Source organism: Cervus elaphus, chromosome 32, assembly GCF_910594005.1.
Source record: "Cervus elaphus chromosome 32, mCerEla1.1, whole genome shotgun sequence".
NCBI lineage: Eukaryota > Metazoa > Chordata > Mammalia > Artiodactyla > Cervidae > Cervus > Cervus elaphus.
Genome location: NC_057846.1, coordinates 34,001,417 through 34,028,436, shown reverse-complemented (window position 1 = coordinate 34,028,436; position 27,020 = coordinate 34,001,417). Strand labels below are relative to the sequence as shown.

The following is a 27,020-nucleotide window of genomic DNA, read 5'->3' as shown; positions in this document are numbered from 1 at the left end:
TCAGCCTTTTGAGAGAGACTGACATTTAAATCTCATATTTTTGGTACTTTGCTAAAAGAGTTTTCATTTTATAGCTTTGTTAATCTAGAACAGCGATCTTAAAATTTTTACTCAAATGTTCCCTGAAACAGTTTTGAAAAACTGTGTTCCTTTGTACGTATTTAAATTGATAAGTATAATTTTTCAGCAGAATTTTTGTTTAAATGAATTGACCCACTCCAGTATTCTTGCCTGAAGAAAGAGTCGGACTAACTTTCCACTTTGACAGTTTGCATTAGTTTCAGGTGTGTGGCAAAGCAACTCAGACGGGTCCCCCATGGTGGGGCGCTAACTAGTGTGTATCTGCTGACCCCCAACTCTTGCTACTCCCTGCTCACCTCCCCCACCCACCGTGCTCCCCTTCGGCCGCCACAAGTTTGTTTCCCATGTAGCAGTCTATTTCTGTTTTAACAGAAGCATGCATAGTGACACAGGATGAAATTACTGGCATATTTTAATATTTTAAATAAAATACAGCACTCTTAAATTTATCTTAGGGAATCTAAATGCCATTTTTTAAAAATATAAAAACAAACTTCAGTGGTTGGAATTTTAATTATTTTTCCTTTCAACTTATATGGTAGTTCTGTTGCTCCTGCCGAATTTTATACAAGTTTTACATATTTTAGTGTTCAGGAATCTTCTGTTGATCATCAGTCAAACTCCTTTGTCACGGCACTGTGTATATGCAGTAAGGGATGTTTTCCCTATGACCATAAGAGTTAAATATTTTCTGGTTTGAGTTATAATTATTCTTAACACATAGTTGCTTGGAATAACATAAATACATTAAAATTTTGATTAAAATGCACTTTGTATGTAATTATACAACAGAAATCAGTTTTTAGTGAAATAAATGGAGCTGTCTTTCTCCAGTAGTTCTTGTATCTGGAGATAATATTTTTTAATAGAATGAAATAGGATTTGACATCAATTTCTGGTCTTATTTTGAGATTCTGTAGTGCTGAAATATAAATATGTTTATTGATAATAAATATGTTTATTCTAATAGAAATTTTGTGGTAGAAAACCTTACAAGTTGTGTGCCAAAAATCACATAATGACTTATCATCAAACATTTCTCAGTTGACAGTTCTATTAATATTAGGTCCTCCTTCAGTTTTGTTGAATGCAAAAGAATGGGAATCACCTAATTAGCCAAAGAATTTGTTACCTTGTCCTTAACCATTTGTCTAGTTCTACGACATAAGTCAAAAAAGTGTTATCAAGACTCAATAAATAAGTAATTATATCAGTTTCCTCCTCTTCTCCGTTCAGGCACTTTTGTTAATCTCATACGTTCAGAAGCAGTTGAAAAATAAAAATGCTAGTTTCAACAGTTTTGCCAATGCGGTTTTTAATGAAATATTTTTATGTTTATAAATATATCTTTGCCAAAGTTGTCATGTTGAAGGTTTAGCATATTCAATTTATGGAAATTTTTTCTTGGTTAATAAAGCTAGTTTCTACTCTTGGGCCAACAGTATATATCAAACTTACTTTTTAATCATTAAATATCTTTTACTGTTGTTGTTTTGTTCAGTCACCCAACACTTTGTGACCCCATGGGCTGTAGCACGCCAGGTTTCCCTGTCCTTGACTATCTCCCGGAGTTTGCTCAAACTCATGTCCACTGAGTCAGCGATGCCATCCAACGATCTCATCCTCTGTCATCCCCTTCTCCTCTTGCCTTCAGTCTTTCCTAGCATCAGGGTCTCTCCAATGAGTCGACTGTTTGCATCAGGTGGCCAGAGTATTGGAGCTTCAGCTTCAGCATCCGTCCTTCGAATGAATATTCAGGATTGATTTCCTTTAGAATTGACTGGTTTGATCTTGCCATCCAAGAAATTCTCAAGAGTCTTCTCCAGCGCCACAGTTTGAAAGCATTGGTTCTTTGGTGCTCAGCCTTCTTTATGGTCCAACTCTCATATCTCTACATGCCTACTGGAAAAAACATAGCTTTGACTGTGTACCTTTGTCAGCAAATCACTGCAGACAAGGACTACAGCCATGAAATTAAATGCACCTTTAATCCATTGTCTAGGTTTGTCATAGCTTGTTTCCAAGAAGCAAGCGTCTTTTAATTTCATGGCTGCAAGTCACCATCTGCAGTGATTTTGAAACCTAAGAAAATAAAGTCTGTCACTGTTTCCGTTTTTACCCCCATCTGTTTGCCATGAAGTGATGGAACTGGATGCCATGATCTTAGTTTTTTGAATGTTGAGTTTTAAACCAGGTTTTTCACTATCTTTTTTCACCTTCATCAAGAGGCCCTTTAGTTCCTCTTCACTTTCTGCCATAAGGGTGATGTCATCTGCATATCTGAGGTTATTGATATTTCTCCCAGCAATCTTGATTCCAGCTTGTGCTCCATCCAGCCCAGCATTTTGCATGATGTACACAGCATATAAGTTAAATAAACAGAGTGACAATCTACAGCCTTGACATGCTCCTTTCCCAATTTGGAACCAGTCTGTTGTTCCATGTCCGGTTCTAGCTGTTGTTTCTTTACCTGCATCCAGATTTCTCAGGAGGCTGGTAAGGTGGTCTGGTATTCCCATCTCTTGAAGAATATTCCACAGTTTGTTGTGATCTACACAGTCAAAGGCTTTAGCGTAGTTAATGAAGCAGAAGTAGATGTTTTTCTGGAACTCTTGCTTTTTCTATGATCCAGCAGATGCTGGCAGTTTGATCTCTGGTTCCTCTGCCATTTCTAAGTCCAGCTTATATATCTGGAAATTCTTGGTTCACGTACTGTTGAAGTCTAGCTTGGAGAGTTTTGAGCATTTCTTTGCTAGCATGTGAAATGAACACAATTGTGTGATAGTTTGAACATTCTTTGGCATTGCTGTTTTTTGGAATTGAAAAGAAAACTGACTTTTTCCAGTTCTGTGGCCACTGTTTTCCAAATTTGCTGCCATATTGAGTGCAGTAGTTTAACAGCACCATCTTTTAGGATTTGAAATAGCTCAGCTGGAATTTCATCACCTCCACTAGCTTTGTTCATAGTAGTGCTTCCTAAGGCCCACTTGACTTCACATTCCAGGATGCCTGGCTCTAGGTGAGTGACCACACCTTCGTGGTTATCCGGGTCATAAAGACCTTTTTTTTGTATAGTTCTTATGTGTATTCTTACTATCTTAATATCTTCTGCTTCTGTTAGGTCCATACTGTTTCTGTCCTTTACTGTGCCCGTCTTTGTGTGAAATGTTCCCTTGGTTTCTCCAATTTTCTTGAAGAGATCTCTAGTCTTTCCCATTCTGTTGTTTTCCTCTATTTCTTAGCATTGATCACTGAGGAAGGCTTTCTTCTGTCTCCTTGCTCTTCTTTGGAACTCTGTATTCAAATGGTATAACTTTCCTTTTCTCCTTTGCCTTTCACTTCTGTTCATTTTTCAGCTATTTGTAAGGACTCCTCAGGCAACCTGACTTTTGGCCTTTCTTTTTATTGGGGATGGTTTTGATCACTGCCTCCTGTACAATGTCACAAACCTCAGTCCATAGTTCTTCAGGTATTCTGTCTATCAGATCTAATCCCTTGAATCTATTTGTCATTTCCACTGTATAATCATAAGGGATTTGATTTAGTACCTACCTGAATGGCTAGCGGTTTTCCCTACTTTGTTCAATTTGAGCCTGAATTTTGCAATGAGGAGCTGATGATCTGAGCCACAGTCAGCTCCAGGTATTCTTTTTGCTGACTGTATAGAGCGTCTCCATCTTCTACTGTAAAGAATATAATCAGTCAGTATTCGGTACTGACCATTTGGTGATGTCCATGCGCAGAGTCATCTCTTGGGTTTTTGCAAAAGGGTGTTTGCTCTGACCAACATGTTCTCTTGACAAAACTCTGTTAGTCTTTTCCCTGCTTCATTTTGTACTCTGAGGCCAAACTTAGTTGTTACCCAGGTATCTCTTGACTTCCTACTTTTGCTTTCCAGTTCCCTATGATGCAAAGGACATCTTTTTTTTGGTGTTATTTCCAGAGGTCTTGTAGGTCTTCATAGAATCATTCAACTTCATTTTCTTTGGCATTAGTGGTTGGGGCATAGACTTGGATTACTGTGGAATTGAATGGTTTGCCTTGAAACGAGATCATGCTGTTGGTTTTGAGATTGCATCCAAATACTGCATTTCAGACTCCTTCATTGACTATGAGGGCTACACCATTTCTTCTAAGGGATTCTTGCCCAAGTAGTAGATATAATGGCCATCTAAATTAAGTTCGCCCATTCCCATCCATTTTAGTTCATTGATTCCTAAAATGTCCATGTTCACTCTTGCTGTCTCCTATTTGAACACAACCAAACCTTGGATATGGACCTAACATTCATTGACCTTAATTCATGGACCTAACGTTCCAGTTTCCTATGCAATATTGTTCTTTATTGTATCAGAGTTGACTTTCACCACCAGACACATCCACAACTGTGTGTCATTTCTGCTTTGGCTCAGCCTCTTCATTCTTTCTGGAGCTATTTCTCTGCTCTTCTCCAGTAGCATGTTGGTCGCCTATTGACCTGGGGGATTCATCTTTCAGTTTCACAGCTTTTTCCCTTTTCATACAGTTCATGGGGTTCAAGGCAAGAATACTGAAGTGATTTGCCATTCCCTTCTCCAGTGGACCATGTTTTGTCAGAATTCTCCACCATGACCTGTCCATCTTGGGTGGCCCTACACAGCATGGCTTAGTTTCATTAAGTTACACAAAGCTGTAATCCATGTGATCAGTTTGGCTAGTTTTCTGTGATTATGGTATTCATTCTGTCTACCCTCTGATGGATGAGGATAAGAGGCTTGTGCAAGCCTCCTGATGAAAGGGACTGCCTGACTGTGGGGATAACTGGGTCTTGCTCTGGTGGACAAGGCCTTGCTCAGTATATCTTTAATTCAGTTTTCTGCTGATGGCTGGGGCTGTGTTCCCTCCCTTTAGTTTGGCCTGAGGCCTAATTATAGTAGGGGTAATGGCAGTAATGGTGACCTCTGACCTCTTTCAAAAAGACTTAACGCCAGCAAGTCAGTGTCCCTGACCCCACGGCAGGCCACTGTCAACCCATGCCTCCTCCAGAGACTCCCAGATACTCACAGCCAAGTCTGGCTCAGTCTCTTGTGGGGTCACTGCTCCTTTCTCCTGGGTCTTGGTGAGCACACGGTTTTGTTTGTGCCTGCCAAGAGTCTCTGTTTCCCCAGTCCTGTGGAAGTTCTGTATCAAGTCCTGCTGACCTTCAAAGTCAGATTCCCTGGGGATTCTCATTCCTTTTGTTGGATCCCCAGGTTGGGAAGTCTGTTGTGGGACCTAGAACTTGTGCAACAGTGTGAGAACTTTTTTGGTGTAATTGTTGTCCGGTTTGTGTTTCGCCATCCTGGCGGGTCTATATTTATAGGGGCTAATGGTGACGTCGTCCAAGAGGACTTAGCTACAAGTCACGCCTCCCAGGACTGCTGCTGTCAGAGCCCCTGTCCCCACGGCAGGCCACTGCTGACCCATGCCTCCGCAGGCACTCTGAAATACTCACAGGCAGGTCTGGCTCAGTCTCTTGTCGGCGTCACTGCTGCTTTCCCTGGTTCTGGTGCGGACAAGGTTTTATTTGTGACCTCCAAGCATCTCTGGCGGGTATGAGGTATTTGATTTTAAACGTGACTGTGTCCCTCCTGTCATCTTGCTGTGGCTTCTTCTTTGCCCTTGGACATAGTGTATCTTTTTTTGGTGGGTTCCAACATTCTCCTCTTGAAGATTGTGCAGGAGCTAGTTGAAATTGTGGTCTCGCAGGAGAAGATGAGCGCCATCTTCTAAGGTCTAGTAATCTTATGATCTTTCACTATTAAGTTTGAATAAACAGGTTAATATTTTAAGTAATAATCACTGAGAAATATAGTATGGAATGCATACTAACATACTACTAAGGTAGTTGAGTTTAAAATTACATGCATAAAAAGAATGAATTTGTTCATTGTTATAATAATTGAAAAAATAAATATGTGGTTTGCCATCATGTTACATTGCATTGTTAAAAATGAAATAATCAAATATTTATGAAGCAAGGGTGTGTTAAATCGTGTTACTCCTTTTCTAAATGTGTGTGTATCTTTTAATCTCTAGTATTCAGCCTTTAGTTATAAATAAATGGAATGGTTCAGAAATAACTATAAATTTTAGTTTGGGGTGATTAATAAAGAAGGAGAAGGATACTTTTGCTAAAAACGAATTGGTTTTATAGCTAGCTATGACTTATTTTTTTCAATAGGAGGTAGAAGTATTATTTAAAAGATGTAATGAGAATTGACTAATTAGAATAAACATTTTATGGTATGATTTGATTGAGTAGGTTTTAACTACCATCTTGAATAATGCACACTCAATCTAAAACAGTTCATATGTGGTTTTTGTCTGTGCATTTTATGTAGCATAATTTGAACATTTTGGTAGTCCCAGGAAATATTTGTTACATTGAAAAGAATCAACCTCCTTTACTGATTTTTCTTCAGTTCTTTAAATGTGCTTTTCTTTCAAGCTAATAAATGTTCAAGGAATGCATTTTGAGAATTACTGAAGAGATTACTTATCTGAAAATACTTGAAAAAAGTTTACTTTTATCATTAGAGGTTTCTTGTCAATGGTTCCTTTCCTTGGAGATTCTCCCCTAAAAGCAGTGTGTTGTTGGACAGTATGGCATGAACGTGGGGTGTGTGGAGATGGAAGAGACAGAGTTATTGAAAGGTTTGGCTCTCAATTGCCCACAAACTGTAATTCATCAGAATTCAGAATTTAGAATGTCCTAGCAAGGGTCCTATTTTTAACTCTCAGAAAAATATTTAGTATGGGAAGAAACCCTGTCTATAGTGGATAGTTTATGATACTTCAGTTATCATTTATGAAGGCTTCACCCAAACAGCATTTTTTTTTTTTTTTTTTTGAGTCTCTGGAGTTTTAATATGCCTTCAGGCAATGCATTATAAATTCTGGGTGGAGGTGAGAGTTATAACTTTTGTTTTTTTTTTTTTTTTAGTAAAAAGAGGGTGGCTCTATTTTGAAAGGGAAAGAGTACGCGTGAAAGATGATCTGTAAACTCTTTCTTGAAAAGTTTTCGACTCTGAAGAGCTGATAAAGCCAGGAACTTAGAAAACAAAAAAGGCAAAACAAAATGCTCCTCATGGTTTACTCATTCACTGATGGAAGAGCTCTCTTTAATTGCTTAATGAGAATTAAGTAGAAATTGTATGGAGAAGGTTCAGTGGACACCATTAGCTCCATATGAGACACTGTTCTAATTCTCAGATGGCAAGTTAATGGTGTACTTTGTTTTTGATCGAATGATTTTTCTCTTGATCCCCTTTAGGTGGTTGTACCTCAGTTATGTAAAACATCATGTTGAAAACATTAGTGTGGTTTAGCCTCGCTCAGTGGTTCTCAAAGTGTCCTTCTCCAACCAGTGGCATCAGCATCTCCAGGGGACTTGTAAGAAGTGCATATTCTTGGGCCCTTTCCTGGGTCTACTGATCTGAAACTCTGGGGGTACAGCTCAGCAGTCTGGTTTTCACAAGCCCTTCAGGTGATTCCGATTCACACTGACGGTTGAGAACCACTGGGCTAGCTTCTGTCTGAATTAATTCAGACAATCATATTTGAATTTCAAAACTCTGAAGTTCAGAGAAATTAAATGACTTGACTCATAGGCACATCTTTGGTTGACAGCAGGGTTGGGTCACGAACCTGGATTTATTTATAGTTTTAAGTGAATTTAAATTATAGACCAGTATCTCTCATAAATACAGGTGTAAAAATCCTTAAAAAGGTAGGAACAAACCAAATCCACTCATATCTAAGAAGTATAATATGTCATGATGAAGTAGAGTTTAAGAATGTTAGAGTTTTTACTATTTGAAAATCAATCAGTGTGAGTCCAGAGAAGGCAATGGCACCCCACTCCAGCACTCTTGCCTAGTCAATCCCATGGACGGAGAAGCCTGGTAGGCTACAGTCCACGGAGTCGCGAAGAGTCAGACACGGGCTGAGCAACTTCACTTTCACTTTTCACTGTCATGCACTGGAGAAAGAAGTGGCAACCCATTCCAGTGTTCTTGCCTGGAGAATCCAGGGACAGAGGAGCCTGGTGGGCTGCCGTCTGTGGGGTCGCACAGACTCGGACACGACTGACGTGACTTAGCAGCAGTGTGAGTCATATTAACAGAACAAATAAGAAAAATCATAGGATCATTTTAGATACAGAAAATGCTTCTGATAAAAGTTGATACCCGTTTATGATAAAAACTTGTAACAAGTTAGTAATAGAAGCAGAGTTCCTTAGGACAATAGAATGGCCTTTCTCAATCTTGTTCAGTTGCTGAGTCATGTCTGACTCTTGGAGACCCCAAGGACTGCAGCACGCCAGGCTTCCTTGTCCTTCACTATCTCCCAAAGTTTGCTCAAACTCATAGGCTGCCGGCTATGGGGTCGCACAGAGTTGGACACGACTGAAGTGACTTAGCAGCAGCAGCAACAGTCTTGTTACTCTGAAGGAAGCCTTGAAATAAGTTGTAGGTCTCAGGGATCTCTTATTTTAAAAAATTGTTATACCTACAGCTCATGTACATTACTTAATCTGTAAGTTGTGACTGTCATAGCCAATAATAATTGTTCATTTAAGTAGAGAAAACGATTTTCTTTGTATATATTTTGCCCTGTTTATTAGCCTACTCTTTTTATGTGTGTGAGGTTCCGCCTCTCCAGAAAGGATATCAACTCTAATGCAAGTCGGTAGTATAGGTAAACTTCAGTTTTTTCTTTAATTTTTAAAAATTAGTTTGTTTTTGGCTGTGCTGGATCTTCGTTGCTGCATGGGCTTTTCTCTAGTTGCGGCGAGGGGGGCTGCTCTCTAGTGGTGATGTACAGGCTTCTCGCGGCTGTGATTCTCTCGTGGAGTGTGGGTTCTCGGATTCGAGGGCTTCAGTAGGTGGGGCACACGGGCTTAGCTGCTCCTCAGCATGTGGGATCTCCTCATGTCAGGGATCCAATCCGCTGAGCCACCAGGGAAGCTCCTTTAATTTTTTTTTTTTTAACCTTACTCAGGTAGGCAGTTTACTTGTTCACAGATGAGCAGATGAGCCAGAGAAAGAAAGAGTCCTTCAGCCAGGCATACTTTTTCATTGAAAAGGAGGGAAAATATTGTTTGATTTTTGTCATGTCGTCCTTCTACATCTACATTTCAGTAATGCTTGAGACTTACTGACATCCTTCCTCGCTCTCAAACCCAAATAGCAGGATTTCCTTTTGCTACATGATTTTTCCAAAGATTCTGTTTTCTTTTGAAAATCAGAAGTCACTAAGTCAGAACATTTTTTTCTAAAGCCTTGCAGAAACTTGTTCATCTGGTTCATATAATTAAAAAAAAAAAAAGTCTGCAAAGAAAGCTGGTTTCTGCAGTCCTTTTTCATCTTCAGAGCACTCAGTGAAGTATGGTTTCCTATTTTCTTGAAAGCACCTCTGTAACTCACCTGTCAGCTTAAATGTTCTTTGAGAGAAATCTGCTAAGCCACTGGATTTCTGTATGCAGCAGGAGATTTCTGTGCCCAAGTGTACTGGTCTTTGTGTAAAGCAGACCATTTTTGTACCATTATTTAAGACATTTTTCATTTCCAAAGGTTTCTGATACTGGTACCTCTCTGAAGAAATCAGTGTGTTGTGGTAACATCATTATTTATATATCTATGTGTGTGTGTGTGTGTGTGTGTGTGTTTTAAACGAGAGGTAAAACCTTGTACTGAGCCAGCCATTGATCGGACACATCAATAAGAATACCAGCACGGTTCCTCCAAGACAGACCTTTGTTTCCAAATATAAAGACACCACCTTAAATGTCCTTCTCTTTGCTTCCTCATGGTTCTTTGCAGTAGCAGAGTTTTTCTTGAAATTCACCATCATTTAAAAACTTGACAGATGTTACTGCATGACATTTATTGGTGAAATCTGTTGGTTTGTCAGCCTAGATAGACAAGCTGTTGTTTCTCAGTTTGTTAAATATGCCTCATCAGCATCATGTGATACGTCATCCGTTCGTTGACTTAAACTGTTTGATACTTTTCAGTTTCTCATAATGAGCATTTTACTCGCTGTCCTTTGATGTGATGGTGTTAGGGTTCCTGCTAGCAGTGGGATATCCCCCAACCCCCCTTTTCTGAGTAATAAGTTTTACTATAACTTGCTTCCTGAGCCTTTTCACTGAATGTAACTTTTTTAAACGAAACTTTTACTCTGGTTTGAGATTTCCAACAGCTATTTAAAACGGTAAGTACCTTGACTTTTCCAGTGCCTGTTATTTCTACTTAAGTGTATTTTCAGTTTTGCTTGAACCGTTATAAGTTGTTTGCCATGGTGGTGAATGCTTGAACCGTTATAAGTTGTTTGCCATGGTGGTGAATAATGGAATAGGACCCTGTGGATTATCAGGCTTTGGTAAAATGCATTGATTACTAACTCTCATTGTAATGGTAGGCTCTTTTGGTATCTCTTGTTGCACTGGTGCAGTGAGATGGCTTAGAAGATTATAGTTCCACCAACCTAATGATTAGAGGGGCCTCCCCGGTAGCACAGTAGCATAGAATCCATCTGCCAATGCAGAAGACACAGGTGCAATCCCTGGGTTGGGAAGAGCCCCTGGAGAAGGAAATGGCAACCCACTCCAGTATTCTTACCTGGGAAATCCCATGGACAGAGAAGCCTGCCTGGTGGGCTACAGTCCATGGGGTCGCAAAGGGTCAACATGACGGAGTGACTAAAGAACAACAACAACCTGATAAGGATTGTTCATGGGCTTAGGCTTGAATCTTCTTCTATCACGGAGCTCACCTTCAGAAATCTTCAGTTCAGTTCAGCCGCTCAGTCGTGTCCGACTTTTTGTGAACCCATGAATCGCAGCACGCCAGGTCTCCTTGTCCTTCACCAACTCCCGGAGTCCACTCAAACCCATGTCCATCGAGTCGGTGATGCCATCCAGCCATCTCATCCTCTGTCGTCCTCTTCTCCTCCTGCCCCCAATCCTTCCCAGCATTAGGGTCTTTTCCAGTGAGTCAGCTCTTCGCATGAGGTGGACAAAGTATTGGGGTTTCAGCTACAACATCAGTCCTTCCAATGAACACCCAGGACTGATCTCCTTTACGATGGACTAGTTGGATCTTCTTGCAGTCCAAGGGACTCTCAAGAGTCTTCTCTAACACCACAGTTCGGAAGCATTAATTCTTCGGCACTTAGCTTTCTTCACCGTTGAACTCTCACATCCATACATGTCCACCGGAAAAATCATAGCCTTGACTAGACGGACCTTTGTTGGCAAAGTAATGTCTCTGCTTTTAAATATGCTATCTAGGTTGGTCATAACTTTCCTTCCAAGGAGTAAGCATCTTTTAATTTCATGGCTGCAGTCACCATCTGCAGTGATTTTAGAGCCCAAAAAAATAAAGTCTGACACTGTTTCCACTGTCTCCCCATCTATTTGCCATGAAGTGATGGGACCGGATGCCATGATCTTAGTTTTCTGAATGTTGAGCTTTAAGCCAACTTTTTCACTGTCCTCCTTCACTTTCATTAAGAGGCTTTTTAGTTCCTCTTCACTTTCTGCCATTAGGGTAGTGTCATCTGCATATCTGAGGTTATTGATATTTCTCCCTGCAATCTTGATTCCAGCTTGTGCTTCTTCCAGCCCAGCGTTTCTCATGATGTACTCTGCATGTAAGTTAAACAAGCAGGGTGACAATATACAGCCTTGATGTACTCCTTTTCCTATTTGGAACCAGTCTGTTGTTCCATGTCCAGTTCTAACTGTTGTTTCCTGACCTGCATACAGGTTTCTCAAGAGACAGGTCAGATGGTCTGGTATTCCCATCTCTTTTAAGAATTTTCCACAGTTTATCATGATCCACACAGTCAAAGGCTTTGGCATAGTCAATAAAGCAGAAATAGATGTTTTTCTGGAACTCTCTTGCTTTTTCGATGATCCAGCAGATGTTGGCAATTTGATCTCTGGTTCCTCTGCCTTTTCTTCCCCCCCCCCCCCCCAATTATTTTTATTTGTTGAAGGCTAATTATTTTACAATATTGTAGTGATTTTTGCCATACATTGCCATGAATCAGCCATGGATTTACATGTGTTCCCCATCCTGAACCCCTCTCCCACCTCCCTCCCCATCCCATCCCTCTGGGTCATCCCAGTGCACCAGCCCTGAGCACTAGTCTCATGCATCCAACCTGGACTGGCGATCTGTTTCACACTTGATAATATACAAGTTTCGATGCTGTTCTCTCAGATCATCCCACCCTCGCCTTTTCCCACAGAATCCAAAAGTCTGTTCTATACATCTGTGTCTCTTTTTCTGTCTTGCATATAGGGTTATCATTACCATCTTTCTAAATTCCATATGTGTGCGTTAGTATACTGTATTGGTGTTTATCTTTCTGGCTTACTTCACTCTGTATAATGGGCTCCAGTTTTATCCATCTCATTATAACTGAGTCAAATGCATTCTTTTTAATGGCTGAGTAATATTCCATTGTGTATATGTACCACAGCTTTCTTATCCATTCGTCTGCTGATGGGCATCTAGGTTGCTTCCATGTCCTGGCTATTATAAACAGTGCTGCGATGAACATTGGGGTGCACATGTCTCTTTTAGATCTGGTTTCCTCAGTGTGTTTGCCCAGGAGTGGGATTGCTGGGTCATATGGCAGTTCTATATCCAGTTTTTTAAGGAATCTCCACACTGTTCTCCATAGTAGCTGTACTAGTTTGCATTCCCACCAACAGTGTTAGAGGGTTCCCTTTTCTCCACACCCTCTCCAGCATTTATTGCTTGTGGACTTTTGGATAGCAGCCATTCTGACTGGCGTGTAATGATACCTCATTGATGTTTTGATTTGCATTTCTCTGATAATGAGTGATGTTGAGCATCTTTTCATGTGTTTGTTAGCCATCTGTATGTCTTCTTTGGAGCTCTGCCTTTTCTAAAACCAGCTTGTACATCTGGAAGTTCACGGTTCACATATTGCTGAAGCCTGGCTTGGAGAATTTTGAGCATTACTTTACTAGCATGTGAGATGAGTGCAATTGTGTGGTAGTTTGAGCATTCTTTGGCATTGCCTTTCTTCGGGATTGGAATGAAAACTGACCTTTTCCAGTCCTGTGGCCACTGCTGAGTTTTCCAAATTTGCTGGCATATTGAGTGCAGCACTTTCACAGCATCATCTTTCAGGATTTGAAATAGCTCAACTGGAATTTCATCACCTCCCCTAGCTTTGTTCATAGTGATGCTTTCTAAGGCCCACTTGACTTCACATTCCAGGATGTCTGGCTCTAGGTGAGTAATCACACCATCGTGATTATCTGGGTCCTGAAGATCTTTTTTTGTACAGTTCTTCTATGTATTCTTGCCACCTCTTCTTAGTATCTTCTGCTTCTGTTAGGTCCATACCATTTCTGTCCTTTATCGAACCCATCTTTACATGAAGTGTTCCCTTGGTATCTCTAATTTTCTTGAAGAGATCTCTAGTCTTTCCCATTCTGTTGTTTTCCTCTATTTCTTTGCATTGATCATTGAGGAAGGCTTTCTTATCTCTCCTTGCTATTCTTTGGAACTCTGCATTCCAATGGGTATATCTTTCCTTTTCTCCTTTGCTTTTCGCTTCTCTTCTTTTCACAGCTATTTGTAAGGCCTCCTCAGACAGCCATTTTGCATTTTTGCATTTCTTTTCCATGGGGATGGTCTTGATCCCTGTTTCCTGTGCAATGTCATGAACCTTCGTCCATAGTTCATCAGGCACTCTGTCTATCAGATCTGGTCCCTTAAATCTATCTCTCACTTCCACTGTATAGTCATAAGGGATTTGATTTAGGTCATACCTGAATGGTCTAGGGATTTTTCCCTACTTTCTTCAATTTAAGTCTGAATTTGGCAATAAAGAGTTCATGATCTAAACCACAGTCAGCTCCCGGTCTTGTTTTTGCTGCCTGTATAGAGCTGCTCCATTTTTGGCTGCAACAAATATTATCAGTCTGATTTTGGTGTTGACTACCTGGTGATGTCCATGTGTAGAGTCTTCTCTTGTGTTGAAATCATCACAGAAATCATCACAGCGAACTATTGGACATGTTTATAAAACAGTCGCTAATAAAGGATAAAACAACAAGTAATACGAACTTTGCAAAAAATGTCTCAAAAAATATGAACAACTCACAGAATTTTACTTTTATTACTACATGGTCATGTTTTGCAACATTTACAACAGCAGATCAGAAGGGGGCAGTTGAGTCCCAGTATGGAAGATTCCTTGTTTTAGAATTTGTCCCAAATTTCCTGTTATATGAGCAGAGCTGCTTTTTTGCTCCTGTAAATCATTTTTTAAATCATAATTTCTTATGGTACACCTAGTAACATCCTAATGATCCCTAGATTTCTGTGGAACAATAGTGGAGAAACCCAGTAAAGGGAGCGTGTCTATGAAAACCTCCATGCTTATGGTGAAATAGTGCTTTTCCTCAGAAGTCATAAAAAGATACTTACTTATCACTTCTATACTATGCTGGAAGTCCTACCCAGTGCAATAAAGCAAGAAAAAAGAAATGACAAATTTAACAGTTGTAAAGGAAGAAGTAAAACTGTGGACGTGATTAAGTAAGTAGAAAAGCCAAGACAATTTGCCCACTGTTGGAATTCAGTATGTTTAATAGGGTTGCTACATACAGAGTCAGTATTGCTAAAATCAGTCTCTACAAAATAACAAGGAAATTAGACAGTAAAATTTCAAAGTGCAGTACACCAAAAATCATCTAATAACCAGGAAGAAATTGAACAAAGATGTGTAATACTCTTCACTGGAAACTGGAGTCTTTAGCTTTATAGTATTGAGTATTCTCTCTAGGTGCTCCCCCATTTTTCTTAGTTCTTGATCTAAGAGCAAGAAATAAAAGTAATTTTAAGTTTCTCAGGTTTATATCTCTTGTTCTTTTTTTTCTTTGCTGGTCACTCATATTTTCTTATATCTTTTCCCTTGACAGTTTGATAGCTGTGTTTTTTGGCTTCTCTGTTTATATAGTTTGAAAATGGTTAGGCTTTCGTATACTGAGTATTCCATCTTTGTACTTTTCTAATTTTAAAAGTCCCACTTATTTTAAATATTAAAACGAGTAATAACAGACATGGCTAGTGCTTTCTCAATTTTTTTCTTGAACTGTCTTCATTCTTACTTGCTTCTGTTTCCAGTTTAACTTAGCTTTTTGATAATTTTACAAATTATTATAGTGGGGGAGAAGTTTTTAATGTGAAGAAAATTAAGGAAAATATATGAAATTTGATTATTTAGTGGCAATGAAGAATATGGAATAATTACTTTGAAGGACTTGATTTGGCTGTCCTTAGACAAGTAAAATTACCCTAAACTCCCTTATTCTTTCTCCTTTAGGCTAGGCTTTTCCAGGTCCATATATCCAAAATATGTACAAATATATTACATATATCCAAAGTAAGCAAAGTACTAGTGCAAAGTGCAGCACTGATCTCCACCTGTTTTATTTATTTATGGCTCTGCTGGGTCTTCATTGCTGTGCATGGACTTCCTGTAGTTGCAATGAGTGGGGGCTACTCTCTAGCTGAGGTGCGAGCGTTTCTTGTTGAGGTGACTTTTCTTGTTGCAGAGAACAGACTGTAGGCGCATGGGCTCAGTAGTTGCGGCACACGGGCCTAGTTATTCTACAGTGTGTGGGGTCTTAGTTCCCTGACCAGGGATCGAACCTGTGTCCCCTGTATTGGCAGGCAGATTTTAACCAATGGACCACCAGGGAAGTCCCAGTCTCCACCTGTTTTTGATTAGTCACCCCAAAATTAAATTTTTTCTGGCCTACTCTTTTTATAAGTGCTAATGTACTACTGCACAGATGAAGTGTGTGTATGTTTTAAACTTGCACAGAATTAGGAATTTTTTTTAAAGTCGAGATTAAATGTTTTCTTAATAGCTCTTTTGCTCAGTGAAAGCAATATGTCATTCATCATGTCTGAAAATCTTCATTTAGCTTTTTCTGTAAAGTGACTTGTGTCTTAAAAATTAAGACACAAGTTTAGTGTATTTGAATCCTGGGTTTTAATTTGCTTTCATAGCTATAAATACAGAGATTTTTAGATCTGCAGGGAGGAAAATATTTACCTTGGTTTCTTATTGCTGCTCTAACGAATTACCACCAACTTGGTGGCTTAAAATAACACAAAATTCGTTATCTTCCAGTTATGTAGGTCCGAAGTCCAAAGTCAGTCTCACTGGGCTGTAGCCAGGGTGGTTGCTCTGGATACTCTGAGGGGACCTTCTGTTCTCTTTCCTTTTTCAGCTTCTGGAAACCAGCTGTGTTTCCTGACACTTGGCCCCTTCCTTCCATCTCTCCAGCCTCTTATTTCCGTTGTCACATCTGCTACTGTTCACATTCACTGTGACTTTCCCCAGGACACTTGCGATCACTGCCCATGGAGTAAGCCACAGTAATCTATCTCAAGATCTTTAGTCACATCAGTGAAGGCCCTTTTGCCATATATGGTAACACTTCAGGTTGCAGGGGTTTGGACATGGATATCCCTGGGGGAGAGGATGCAGTATTTGGGGGAGGGGATTCTCTAGTGACACAGTCACAGTATTACATTACAAAAATTTTTGTAGTTTTTTTTAAATATTCTTGTCAACTCATTAGGCAATTTAGTTAGTACATTTCCATCTTTGCTTATGTCATTCAATTCATGCAAATATGTCAGAAGGATTTATAATTTTTTATATTTTTGATGTATTGATTTGAAACTCACTGAAGGGTTTTGTTTGGAAGCGTTTTTAAAAATAAAGATTAAAAATAAAAAATTTCTAAAATTTTGAAAATAGGCAGGTGTGAGTTTTTATTCCTAAAAATTTTAAACTCTGAAGTCACAAAGTGATGGAAATATTTCTTAAAGGTTCTTTTTCAAAGTGCTCTTTGTTCATAAGTTGCTTTCCAAAATAGTTGCTTTGTTACTTTCACACTTTGTTAAAATGCTAGTTTTACTTTGAAGGAATTGTTAGCAAACTATGAATAACCTCTGTAATCTTAGAAATAGCTAACAAATTTGAAACACTTGCCTTTTTGTAAAACAAATTTGTGACTCAGTTTTAAGTGGATTAAATAGGTTATGACTAACAGGTTAATAAAATCATTGTACAGTCTATTTTAAAGGTCCTAAAAAAAAAAAATTCACCACAGTGCTGGAATCTTACAGCAGATAAACTGTAGTGTGCTGCAGAAGGCTAAGAGTGAATGAGTGAGGTCGTGTCGGTCAACCCCCTTGTCACGTGGGATTCCCACTCTTTTCTCAGGATTCCTCCACACACGTCACCATCTGAAATGTGGGTCATCTGACATGAAGCCAGGGGAGTCTTGTGGTGTCAGTTCACATTCAGTATTAGTAAAACATCATTTTTAAGGGGAAGTTTTAAATTAGACAGTTTAATAAAGCTTTCAGGTGGGTCGGCCCTCGTAGCGCTGGATGATGTGCGCTTGTACCACAGCTGCTCCTTCCTGTTTCTCTAGTCACCGTTCAGAGGTTTGTCCCCATTCAGCTTTTCTTTCATTTCCTCCGAGTGTCCCTGTTGTTTGGGCAGCTAATTATATACCTAACTTTCATGTATGTACGTCTAGCTCTGACCCTGTTTTGGGAGCTCTTGAAAGGCAGAAGTGCTTCGCATTTCATTGTGTCTCACTGCAGTACTTCTGGCATATGGGAGTTACCAAGTAAGAGAATGAATTAACAGCAAGTGCTCAGTAGATGGCTCTCCATGGTATGTGTCCAGCTTCAGGTACTTTTGTCTCTGGCCGCGCTCTGCAGCATGTGGTGTCTTGGTTTCCTGGCGAGGGATTGAGCTCGTGTGGTGCCTCTTGCATTGTAAGCAGAGTCTCACCCACTGGGCCACCAGGGGAGTTGCAGGCTTTGTATCTTTATATGCTTTCTAAACATACCTTTGAAATATTTTTGTTCTGGTTCTATAGTGGCCCGACTGAAGCCCAGAGAGGCTCAAAAACGTGCCCAACAGTTATGAAGCTTAGGCCTGGAATATTTCTTTTTAACTCTTTTTTTGTTGTTGTTTAGAGTAAGTAATATGTCGCTGAATGTGAAAAACAATATGAGAAGGTATAAATGAAGAAGTCTTGTTCTTGGCTCTAATTCTACTTATTTTCTCTCCTGCCTTACTTCCTATAGGTAGTCTCATTTATTGCTTTTTTGTCACTTTTTCGTGGTTCTTTATGTGGAAACAAAGTAGGAATATGTATTTTTGTTTTTCTCCCTTCCTATATAAAAGATTTCATACTATGTGTTTTTTAACATAAGCTTTTTTAAAACATTTTAATTTTTTAAAATTGAAATATACTTTGTATTGTGTTAGTTTTAGGTATACAACGTAATGACCTGATATATGTATATATTATGCAGTAAAGTATAGTTAACTGTAGTTACTGTGTTGTACATTATGTCCTTGCGACTTACTTGTCTGGAAGTTTGTACCTTTTGACCACCTTCACCCATTTTGCTTTCCTCTTATCCCCTCTTATCCCCCATGCCACCTCTGGCAACCACTAATTTGTTCTCTGTAAGTTTATCTGATTTCATATATAAGTGATATCATATAGTATTTGTCTTTCTCTGTGTGACTTAATTCCCTTAGCATAATGCCCTCAAGGTCCAACCCATGTTGTTGCAAATGGCAGGATTCCCTTCTGTTACTAAATAACATACCATTCTGTGTGTGTTTGTGTATGTATGTAAGTAAAAGTTTTTAACCTGATTTTACTTTTTTAGGTTTACAACGTAACTGGACAGAAAGTATATGTGTGTGTGTGTGTCCTCTCCCACCCCCCCAACATCCAACACTATGGGTATCTTGCACAATAGTGGTACATTTGGTACAATCTTTGAACCTACACATTGTTATCACCTGAAGTTTATAGTTTACTTTAGGATTCACTCTTGGCGTTACACGGATTGTAGGTTTTGACAAATGTACAGTGAATGTATCCATCACCTACAGTATCGTGCAGCATAGTTTCAGTGCCCTAAAAATCCTCTTATCCTTCGCCTGTTTATGTCTCTGTTCCTCTTCACCCTGGAAGTGAAACTGTTAGTCGTTCAGTCATGTCACCTCTTTGCTATCCCATCGACTGTAGCTCGCCACGATCCTCTATCCATGGAATTCTCCAGGGAAGAATACTGGAGTGGGTTGCCATTCCCTTCTCCAGGGGATCTTTCTGACCCAGGGATTGAACCTGGGTCTCCTGCATATGCCGACAGATTCTTTAAGATTTGAGCCACCAGAGAACCCTTACCAGCAACTAAATTGTTTATGGTCTCCATAGTTTAGCTTTTTCAGAATGCCATATAATTAATATGTTGTTTTTCAGTCACTAAGTCGTGTCTGACTCTTTGTGACCCCATGAACTGCACCACGTCAGGCTTCCCTGTCCTTCACTATCTCCCTGAGTTTGCTCGAACTCATGTCCATTGAGTCAGTGATGCCATCCAACCATCTCATCCTCTTATCGCCCCCATCTCTTACCCTCAATCTTTCCCAGTATCGGAGTCTCTTCCAGTGAGTTGGCTGTTTGCATCAGGTGGCCAACGTATTGGAGCTTCAGCATCAGTCTTTCCAGTGAGTATTCAGGGTTGGCTTACTTTAGGATTGATTGATTTGATCTCCTTGCTGTCCAAGGGACTCTCGAGTCTTCTCCAGCACCACAGTTTGAAAGCATCAATTCTTGAACACTCAGCCTTCTTTATAGTCTTTCATATCTGTACATGACTACTGGAAAAGCCGTAGCTTTGACTCTATGCACCTTTGTGGGCAAAGTGATGTCTCTGCTTTTTAATGTACTGTCTAGGTTTGTCATAGCTTTTCTTCCAAGGAGCAAGTGTCTTTTAATTTCATGGCTGCAGTCACTGTCCACAGTGATTTTGGAACCCAAGAAATGAAGTCTGTCACTATTTCCACTTTTTCCTCACCTATTTGCCACAAAGTGGTGGGACCAGATGCCATGACTCTATTTTTTTCAATGTTGAGTTTTAAGCTAGCCTTTTCACTCTCCTTTTTCACCTTCATCAAGAAGCTCTTTAATTCCTCTTCACTTTCTGCCTTTAGTGTGGTATCATCTGCATATCTGAGGTTATTGATATTTCTCCTGGCAGTCTTGATTCCAGCTTGTGCTTCATCCAGCCTGGCATTTCCCATGATGTACTCTGCATATAAGTTAAATAAACAGGGTGACAATATACAGCCTTGACATACACCTTTCCCAATTTTTAAAAAATTTATTTTAAATGAAACAAAGAGGAATATTTTTAATGATAAAACTACAAAGAATATAGACATCTTACACCATTAGACACCTTAACAACAAAGAATAGATACATAAAGCAAAAATCAGATGAAATGTAAGGGAAAATAAAAAATATGTAATTGTCATGAGACATTAACATTTCTCTGAGAGTATTTTATCAAGTGCATAAAAAATAAGAATAGGAGCATCTTGAATGATGGCATTAATGATTTAAATACAATAGATATTAATTTATATTAATCTATCCTACACAAATATATTTAAAATTTTGAATGTCATACATTTTTATTAGGTCTCCATAGGGCATTTTAGAAAAACTGGCAAAAAGATAAACATCACTAAATTTCAGAAAGTAGAATTCTTTTGTGTGTGTGATTCAGCTATACACATGTTATTTTTGAAATTATCTTCCATTATAAATTATTACAAGATATTGACTATAGTTCCCTGTGTTACACAGTAAAAACCTTTGTTGCATATCTATTTTTTTTTTCAATTAGAAATTGAGCTTTCTATTTATATTAAGTCAAGCACGTGGAATCAAAATGTCATAAATTTTTTAGTTAGGCAAAAATTCATAAGTTTTCTAAATACATGTATTATACATATTATGTATATATATGTATGCAAAAGCTTTTCTACTGTGCCTGATAAAGAACATCAAAAGAAAAAAAAGTGATGAAGAAATTGGAAAACATAAACTAAATTAAATGTGAACACTGAATATGTGATAGAAAAAGTGAAACAACCTAGATAAAAGTAAAAGATCCTCATATAGTTCAATTGTTTTTCAACATGGCTGCTCCTTAGAAACATATCTGGAGTTCTGGCAAAAAAAAAGCAATCCCTGGGCATTTGTATTGTTTCAGAAAATCAATAGCCAGACAAAAAGATAATTACAATTGCAAGCTATACTGGGAACATGATTAACCTAACAATATGAAATAATTACATACAGTTCAGGGGATCAAGCAGAGTAATGTGGTAAGTGGAAGTACATACATGCACGTGTTTTCATCTGCTCAGCCGGTCTGTGTCTTTTGGTTGGTGCATTTAATCCATTTACATTTAAAATAATTATTGATATGTATGATCCGATTACCATTTTCTTAACTGTTTGGGGTTTATTTTCTTTATGTAAAATTTCTCCTTCTCTTGTTTTCTGTCTAGAGAAGTCCTTTTAGCATTTGTTGTAAAGCTGGTTTGGTGGTGCTGAATTCTCTTAACTTTTGCTTGTCTGAAAAGCTTTTGATTTCTCCATCAAATCTGAAAGAGAGCCTTGCTGGGTAGAGTATTCTTGGTTATAGGTTCTTTCCTTTCATCACTTCAAATATATCTTGCCATTCCCTTCTGACTTGTAGAGATTCTGTTGAGAAATCAGCTGATAGATAGCATGATGGGAGTTCCCTTGTATGCTATTTGTCGTTTTTTCCTTGTTGCTTTTAATATTTTATCTCTATCTTTAATTTTTGTCAGCTTGATCATTATGTGTCTCTGTGTGCTCCTCCTTGAGTTTATTCTTCCTGCGACTCTCTGTGCTTCCTGGACTTGTTGATTATTTCCTTTCCCATGTTAGGGAAGTTTTCAGCTATTATTTCTTCATATATTTTCTCAGGTCCTTTCTGTCTCTCTTCTCCTGCTGGGAACCCTATAATGTGAATGTTCGTTTGTTTAATGTTGTCCCAAAGGTGTCTTAGGCTGTCTTCATTTCTTTTCATTCTTTTTTTCTATATTCTGTGGCAGTGATTTCCACCATTCTGTCCTCCAGGTCATTTATCCATGCTTCTGCCTCAGTTGTTCTGCTATGGATTCTGTCTAGTGTATTATTCACCTCTGTTTGTTCTTTAGTTCTTGCAGGTCTTTGGTAAACGTTTCTTCCTTCTTCTCAATCTTTGCCTCCATTCTTTTTCAGAGATCCTGAATCATCTTCACTATGATTATTCTGAATTCTTTTTCTGGAAGATTGCCTATCTAAGCTTCATTTAGTAGTTTTTCTGGATTTTTTTCTTGTCCCTTCATCTAGGAGTTACCTTTGCTTTTTCATGATGGTTAACTTTCTGTAATGTGGTTTTGTTTTACTTGCAGTGGGATTGTGGTTCTACTTGCTTCTTTTGTCTGGCCTCTGATGAAGGAGGCTAAGAGGCTTGTGTAAGCTTCCTGATGGGAGGGACTGGTGGTGGGGAAAAAATGGGTCTTGCTGTTGTGGGCAGGGCCTTGCTGACTAAAGTCAGTCAGTCAGTTCAGTCACTCAGTTGTGTCCGACTCTTTGCGACCCCATGGACTGCAGCATGCCAGGCCTCCCTGTCCATCACCAACTCCCAGATCCTCCTCAAACTCTTGCCCATCGAGTTGGTGATGCCATCCAAACATCTCATCCTCTGTCATCCCCTTCTCCTCCCGCCTTCAATCTTTCCCAGCATCAGGGTCTTTCCCAGTGAGTCAGCTCTTTGCATCAGGTGGCCAAAGTATTGGAATTTCAGCTTCAGCATCAGTCCTTCTAATGAATATTCAGGACTGATTTCCTTCAGGATTGACTGGTTTGATCTCCTTGCAGTCCAGGGGGCTCTCAAGAGTCTTCTCCAACACCACAGTTCAAAAGCATCAATTCTTCGGTGCTCAGCTTTCTTTATAGTCCAACTCTCACATCCATACATGACTACTGGAAAAACCATAGCCTTGACTAGATGGACCTTTGTTGGCAAAGTAATGTCTCTGCTTTTTAATATGCTAAGTTGGTCATAACTTTTCTTCAAAGAAGTGTCTTTTTATTTCATGGCTGCAGTCCCCATCTGCAGTGCTGAGTAAAACTTGACTCCAATTATCTGCTGATGGGTAGGGTTGTGCTCCCTCCCTAGTAGTTGTTTGGCCTGAGGCGACCCAGCCCGGGGTCTGTGAGCTCTATGGTCCAGTTAAGGGCGACCTCCAAGAGAGTGTACACCAAAGGGGACCTTCCCAGACAGCTGCTGCCCGTTCCCCTGTCCCTGTGGTGAGCCGCTGACTCAGGCCTCCACAGGAGGCTCTCTGACATTAGCAGGTGGGTTTGGTTCAGTTTCTTGTGGAGTCACTGTTCCTTTCCTCTGAGTCTTGGTGTGTGCAAAGTTTTGTTTGTGTCCTTCAAGGCTGGAGTCTCTTGTTTCCCCTAGTCTTGTGGAAGTCTTAGAATCAAATCCTGCTGACTTTGAAGGTCAGATTCCCTGGGGATTCCCAGTTGCTCTATCGAGTCCCCAGGCTGGGAATCTTGACGTGGAGTTTCAGACCTTCACAACAGTGGGAGAACTGCTTTTCTATTATTGTTCTCCAGTTTGTGGGTCACCCACCTGGTGGGTGTGGGATTTGACTTTATCCTGATTGTGCCCCTCCTGCCGTCTCACTGTGGCTTCTTTGTCTTTGGACATGGGGTATCTTTCTTCAGTAGTTTCCAGAATCCTGTTGATGGCTGTTCAACAGCTAGTTTTGATTTTGGTGTTCTCGCAGCAGAGGAGCGCACGTCCTTCTGCTGTGCCATCTTGAACCGGAAGTCCTACTTTCCCAATTTTGAGCCAGTTTGTTGTCCCATATCCAGTTCTGACTGTTGCTTCGTGACCTACCTACAGATTTCTCAGGTAAGGTGGTCTGGTATTCCTATCTCTCTCAGAAATTTCCACAGTTTGTTGTGATTCACACAGTCAAAGGCTTTAGCGTAGTTGATGAAGCAGATGTTTTTTGGAATTCCCTTGCTTTTTCTGTAATCCAGCAGATGCTGGCAGTTTGATCTCTGGCTTCTCTGTGTTTTCTAAATCCAGCTTGTACATCCGGGAGTTCTTGGTACATGTACTGTTGAAGCCTAGCATGAAAGATTTTGAGCATTACCTTGCTAGCATGTGAAATGAGCACAATTGTGCTGTAGTTTGAGCATTCTTTGGCATTGCCATTCTTTGGGATTAGAATGAAAACTGACCTTTTCCACTCCTGTGGCCACTGCTGAGTTTTCCAAACTCAGCATATTGCTGGCATATTGAGTGTGGCGCTTTCATAGCATCATCTTTTAGGATTTGAAATAGCTCAGCTGAAATTCCATCACCTCCACTAGCTTTGTCGAAATACTTCCTAAGGCCCACTTGACTTCGCATTCCAGGATGTCTGGCTCTAGGTAAGTGACCACACCATTGTGGTTTTCTGTGTCATTAAGAGCTTCTTTATACAGTTCATGATGTACTCTGCACATACCATCTCCATTTCCATCAGCAAAGAATGAGAGTCCTGTTCCTCCACATCCTCACCAGTATTTGGTATCAACACATTTTTCATAATAGTTCGTATTGGACATGTTTGCAAATTACATTGCGAACATCTGCATTTTCTCTTTTTAACATCTGTATAGTAGCATCCATATGCTGTAATTGAATCAGTCCTCTTTTGATGGGCCCTTGTTGTTCAGTCACTCAGTCATGTCCAACTCTTTGCGACCCCATGGAGTGCAGCACGCCAGGCTTCCCTCTCCTTCACTATCTCTTGAGGTTTGCTCAAACTCAGGTCAATTGATGGCCACTTGAGTTGTTTCTAATATTTTCCTTTTATAAAGGATGCTGCAGGTAACCTTGTTGCTTTTCTATGTTGTAGTTCTTCTAGGGTAAATGCTCCGAAGTGGATTTGCTGGATCAAGGGTTTAAGTGCATTTCTGTTGCCAAATTCCCTTCCAAGGAATCGTATCAATTTGCACTGTTTACCAGTGGTGTGTTAGAGGGTGTTTCCTTATAGCCTTACCAATTGACTTGTCAAATAAGGATTTTTGCCAGAGTAATAGATGAGCAGTATCTTAGTGGAAGTTGAGTATCTTTTCCTCCGTTGATGGTCATTAGCATTTCTTTTTTTGTGACTTGTATGTTCCTATTTTTGGGTCCTTTTCTTGTTAGCTTTTTGGAACTGTTGAAGTATTAGGAAGATTAACTTTTTGTGATAAGAATTGTAAATATTTTTTCTCATTTTGTTTGATTTTGTGTAGATTCAAGTTTGAACTCAGTTTTGATTTTATAGTCCATTCTCTTCATCAGTATAACTGTACCAGTCTACATTCTACATTCCTGAAAAGATTCATTTACCCTATTATTTAATGCATCTAGCATTTTAGAATTGTCTTCAAATAGCAATTTCTTTCTTCAATAGACACGGCATCAGCGAGGAGATACACATCCCCTTACTTTAGAAGAAATTTTGGATGAAACGCAACATTTAGATATTGGACTCAAGCAGAAGCAATGGCTAATGAGTGAGGTAAGAATAGTCTTAAATTATTGTAAAAAATTTTTTACTGTAAGTAGGGTTTTCATATACTGAAATCTGATAAGTTTTTTCTTAAAAGAATTGGTATAGGGTTTTTTTTTTAACATACACATTTTGGGATTGATTTGTTTTCATATATTCTGTGTATCTATTTTAAAATGTCAGAGACAGTAGCATTAAAGTTGTAAAGAAGTCAGTCACTACTAATTTTTAAGTTTTTACAGAATAATTGATGCTTATTTTGAATTGCTAAATTTGTAATGTATGTGTTGGCAGATTGTATTGTTTCTGTTTTGGGACATTTAAAACATGAAGTAGCACAGGGAAAGCGAGATGCTTTGTTAAGAAACGTATTTGTTGTACTGCTGCTGCTATTTCGAGTTGACAGTGATGCTCCTGCCTCTGGCAAGTCACTTGGAAAAATAACCACGAATAGTTTGTGTATATACACACAGCACTGGAAGAAAACGGATCTCAAAACAGTCAGTGGCTGTGTTAATTTGGAAATGAGTAGCACTTTAAAATAAAAATTGAGATATTTGTCTCTTTTCTGGCTAAGTATGGAATGACAATTCAGTAAAGCAACTTTCTAAGACCAGTGCTGATTTTTAAAGGTGAAATGTAAAGTTCCTAAAATAGAATTCAGTTTATTTTACCAAGCAAGATAGTCTTGATTTTCATAATGTAAAATGAACTAGTTAGGCAGTATCATTGTAGCTCATTATGTTAGTGATATACAAATGGTGGTGATCCACATTTTTGATGCTTTTCCTAGTTTTGAAATTTCATGGACTACTGACGTTAGGTAAAGGTTATTTTAATTACTGTTCTGTCCTCATTTCTTCTTTCTGTTTTTTTATCCTTTCACGGTCCGGCTGGCAGCTGTAGAAGAAAATAAAATGGTTGCTCTTTCTTGAAGAGCTTTCCTTCTGGTATTAGCAATACAACAGGACTGACTGGGGACATAATTATATTCAGAAATTTCTGTATTCCTTCTCAGTTTCAGTCTCAACTGACTTATAGGTAATTTTGTATCTGTACCACTCTGGTCCTCTTCAAGTCCTTCCACAGCTGCTGGTGCCCTCTGATACCATGTGGGCAGGCTGATTTTTGATATGTTCATCCCAGGGGAGTGTTTCTGACATTATAATCCCGATATGTGATACTTTGAGGGTGGGTAGGCAGTGGCTATTGATGTTAATAGGTGTGTTTTTTATTCTCACCTCTTTTGTCTTCTGAAAGAATATGGGTACATTTTCTTCAAAGCAGTTCTAATAAATTGGTTTCTTTCTTATCCAGAGATTCTATGTAAATAATAAAGTTCTTTTTTTTTTTTAAATAAAAAGTG

General features: G+C 39.2%; 1 protein-coding gene across 1 annotated transcript in view; it reads left to right on the top strand.

The window, feature by feature from the left end:
* GTF2E2 (general transcription factor IIE subunit 2) overlaps positions 1-27,020 on the top strand; it is an 80,606-nt gene that overhangs the window by 25,915 nt on the left and 27,671 nt on the right. Inside the window, exon 4 of the mRNA XM_043893567.1 lies at positions 25,556-25,663. Coding sequence (XP_043749502.1) covers positions 25,556-25,663 — 108 coding nt within the window. The remainder of the gene's footprint in view (positions 1-25,555; positions 25,664-27,020) is intronic.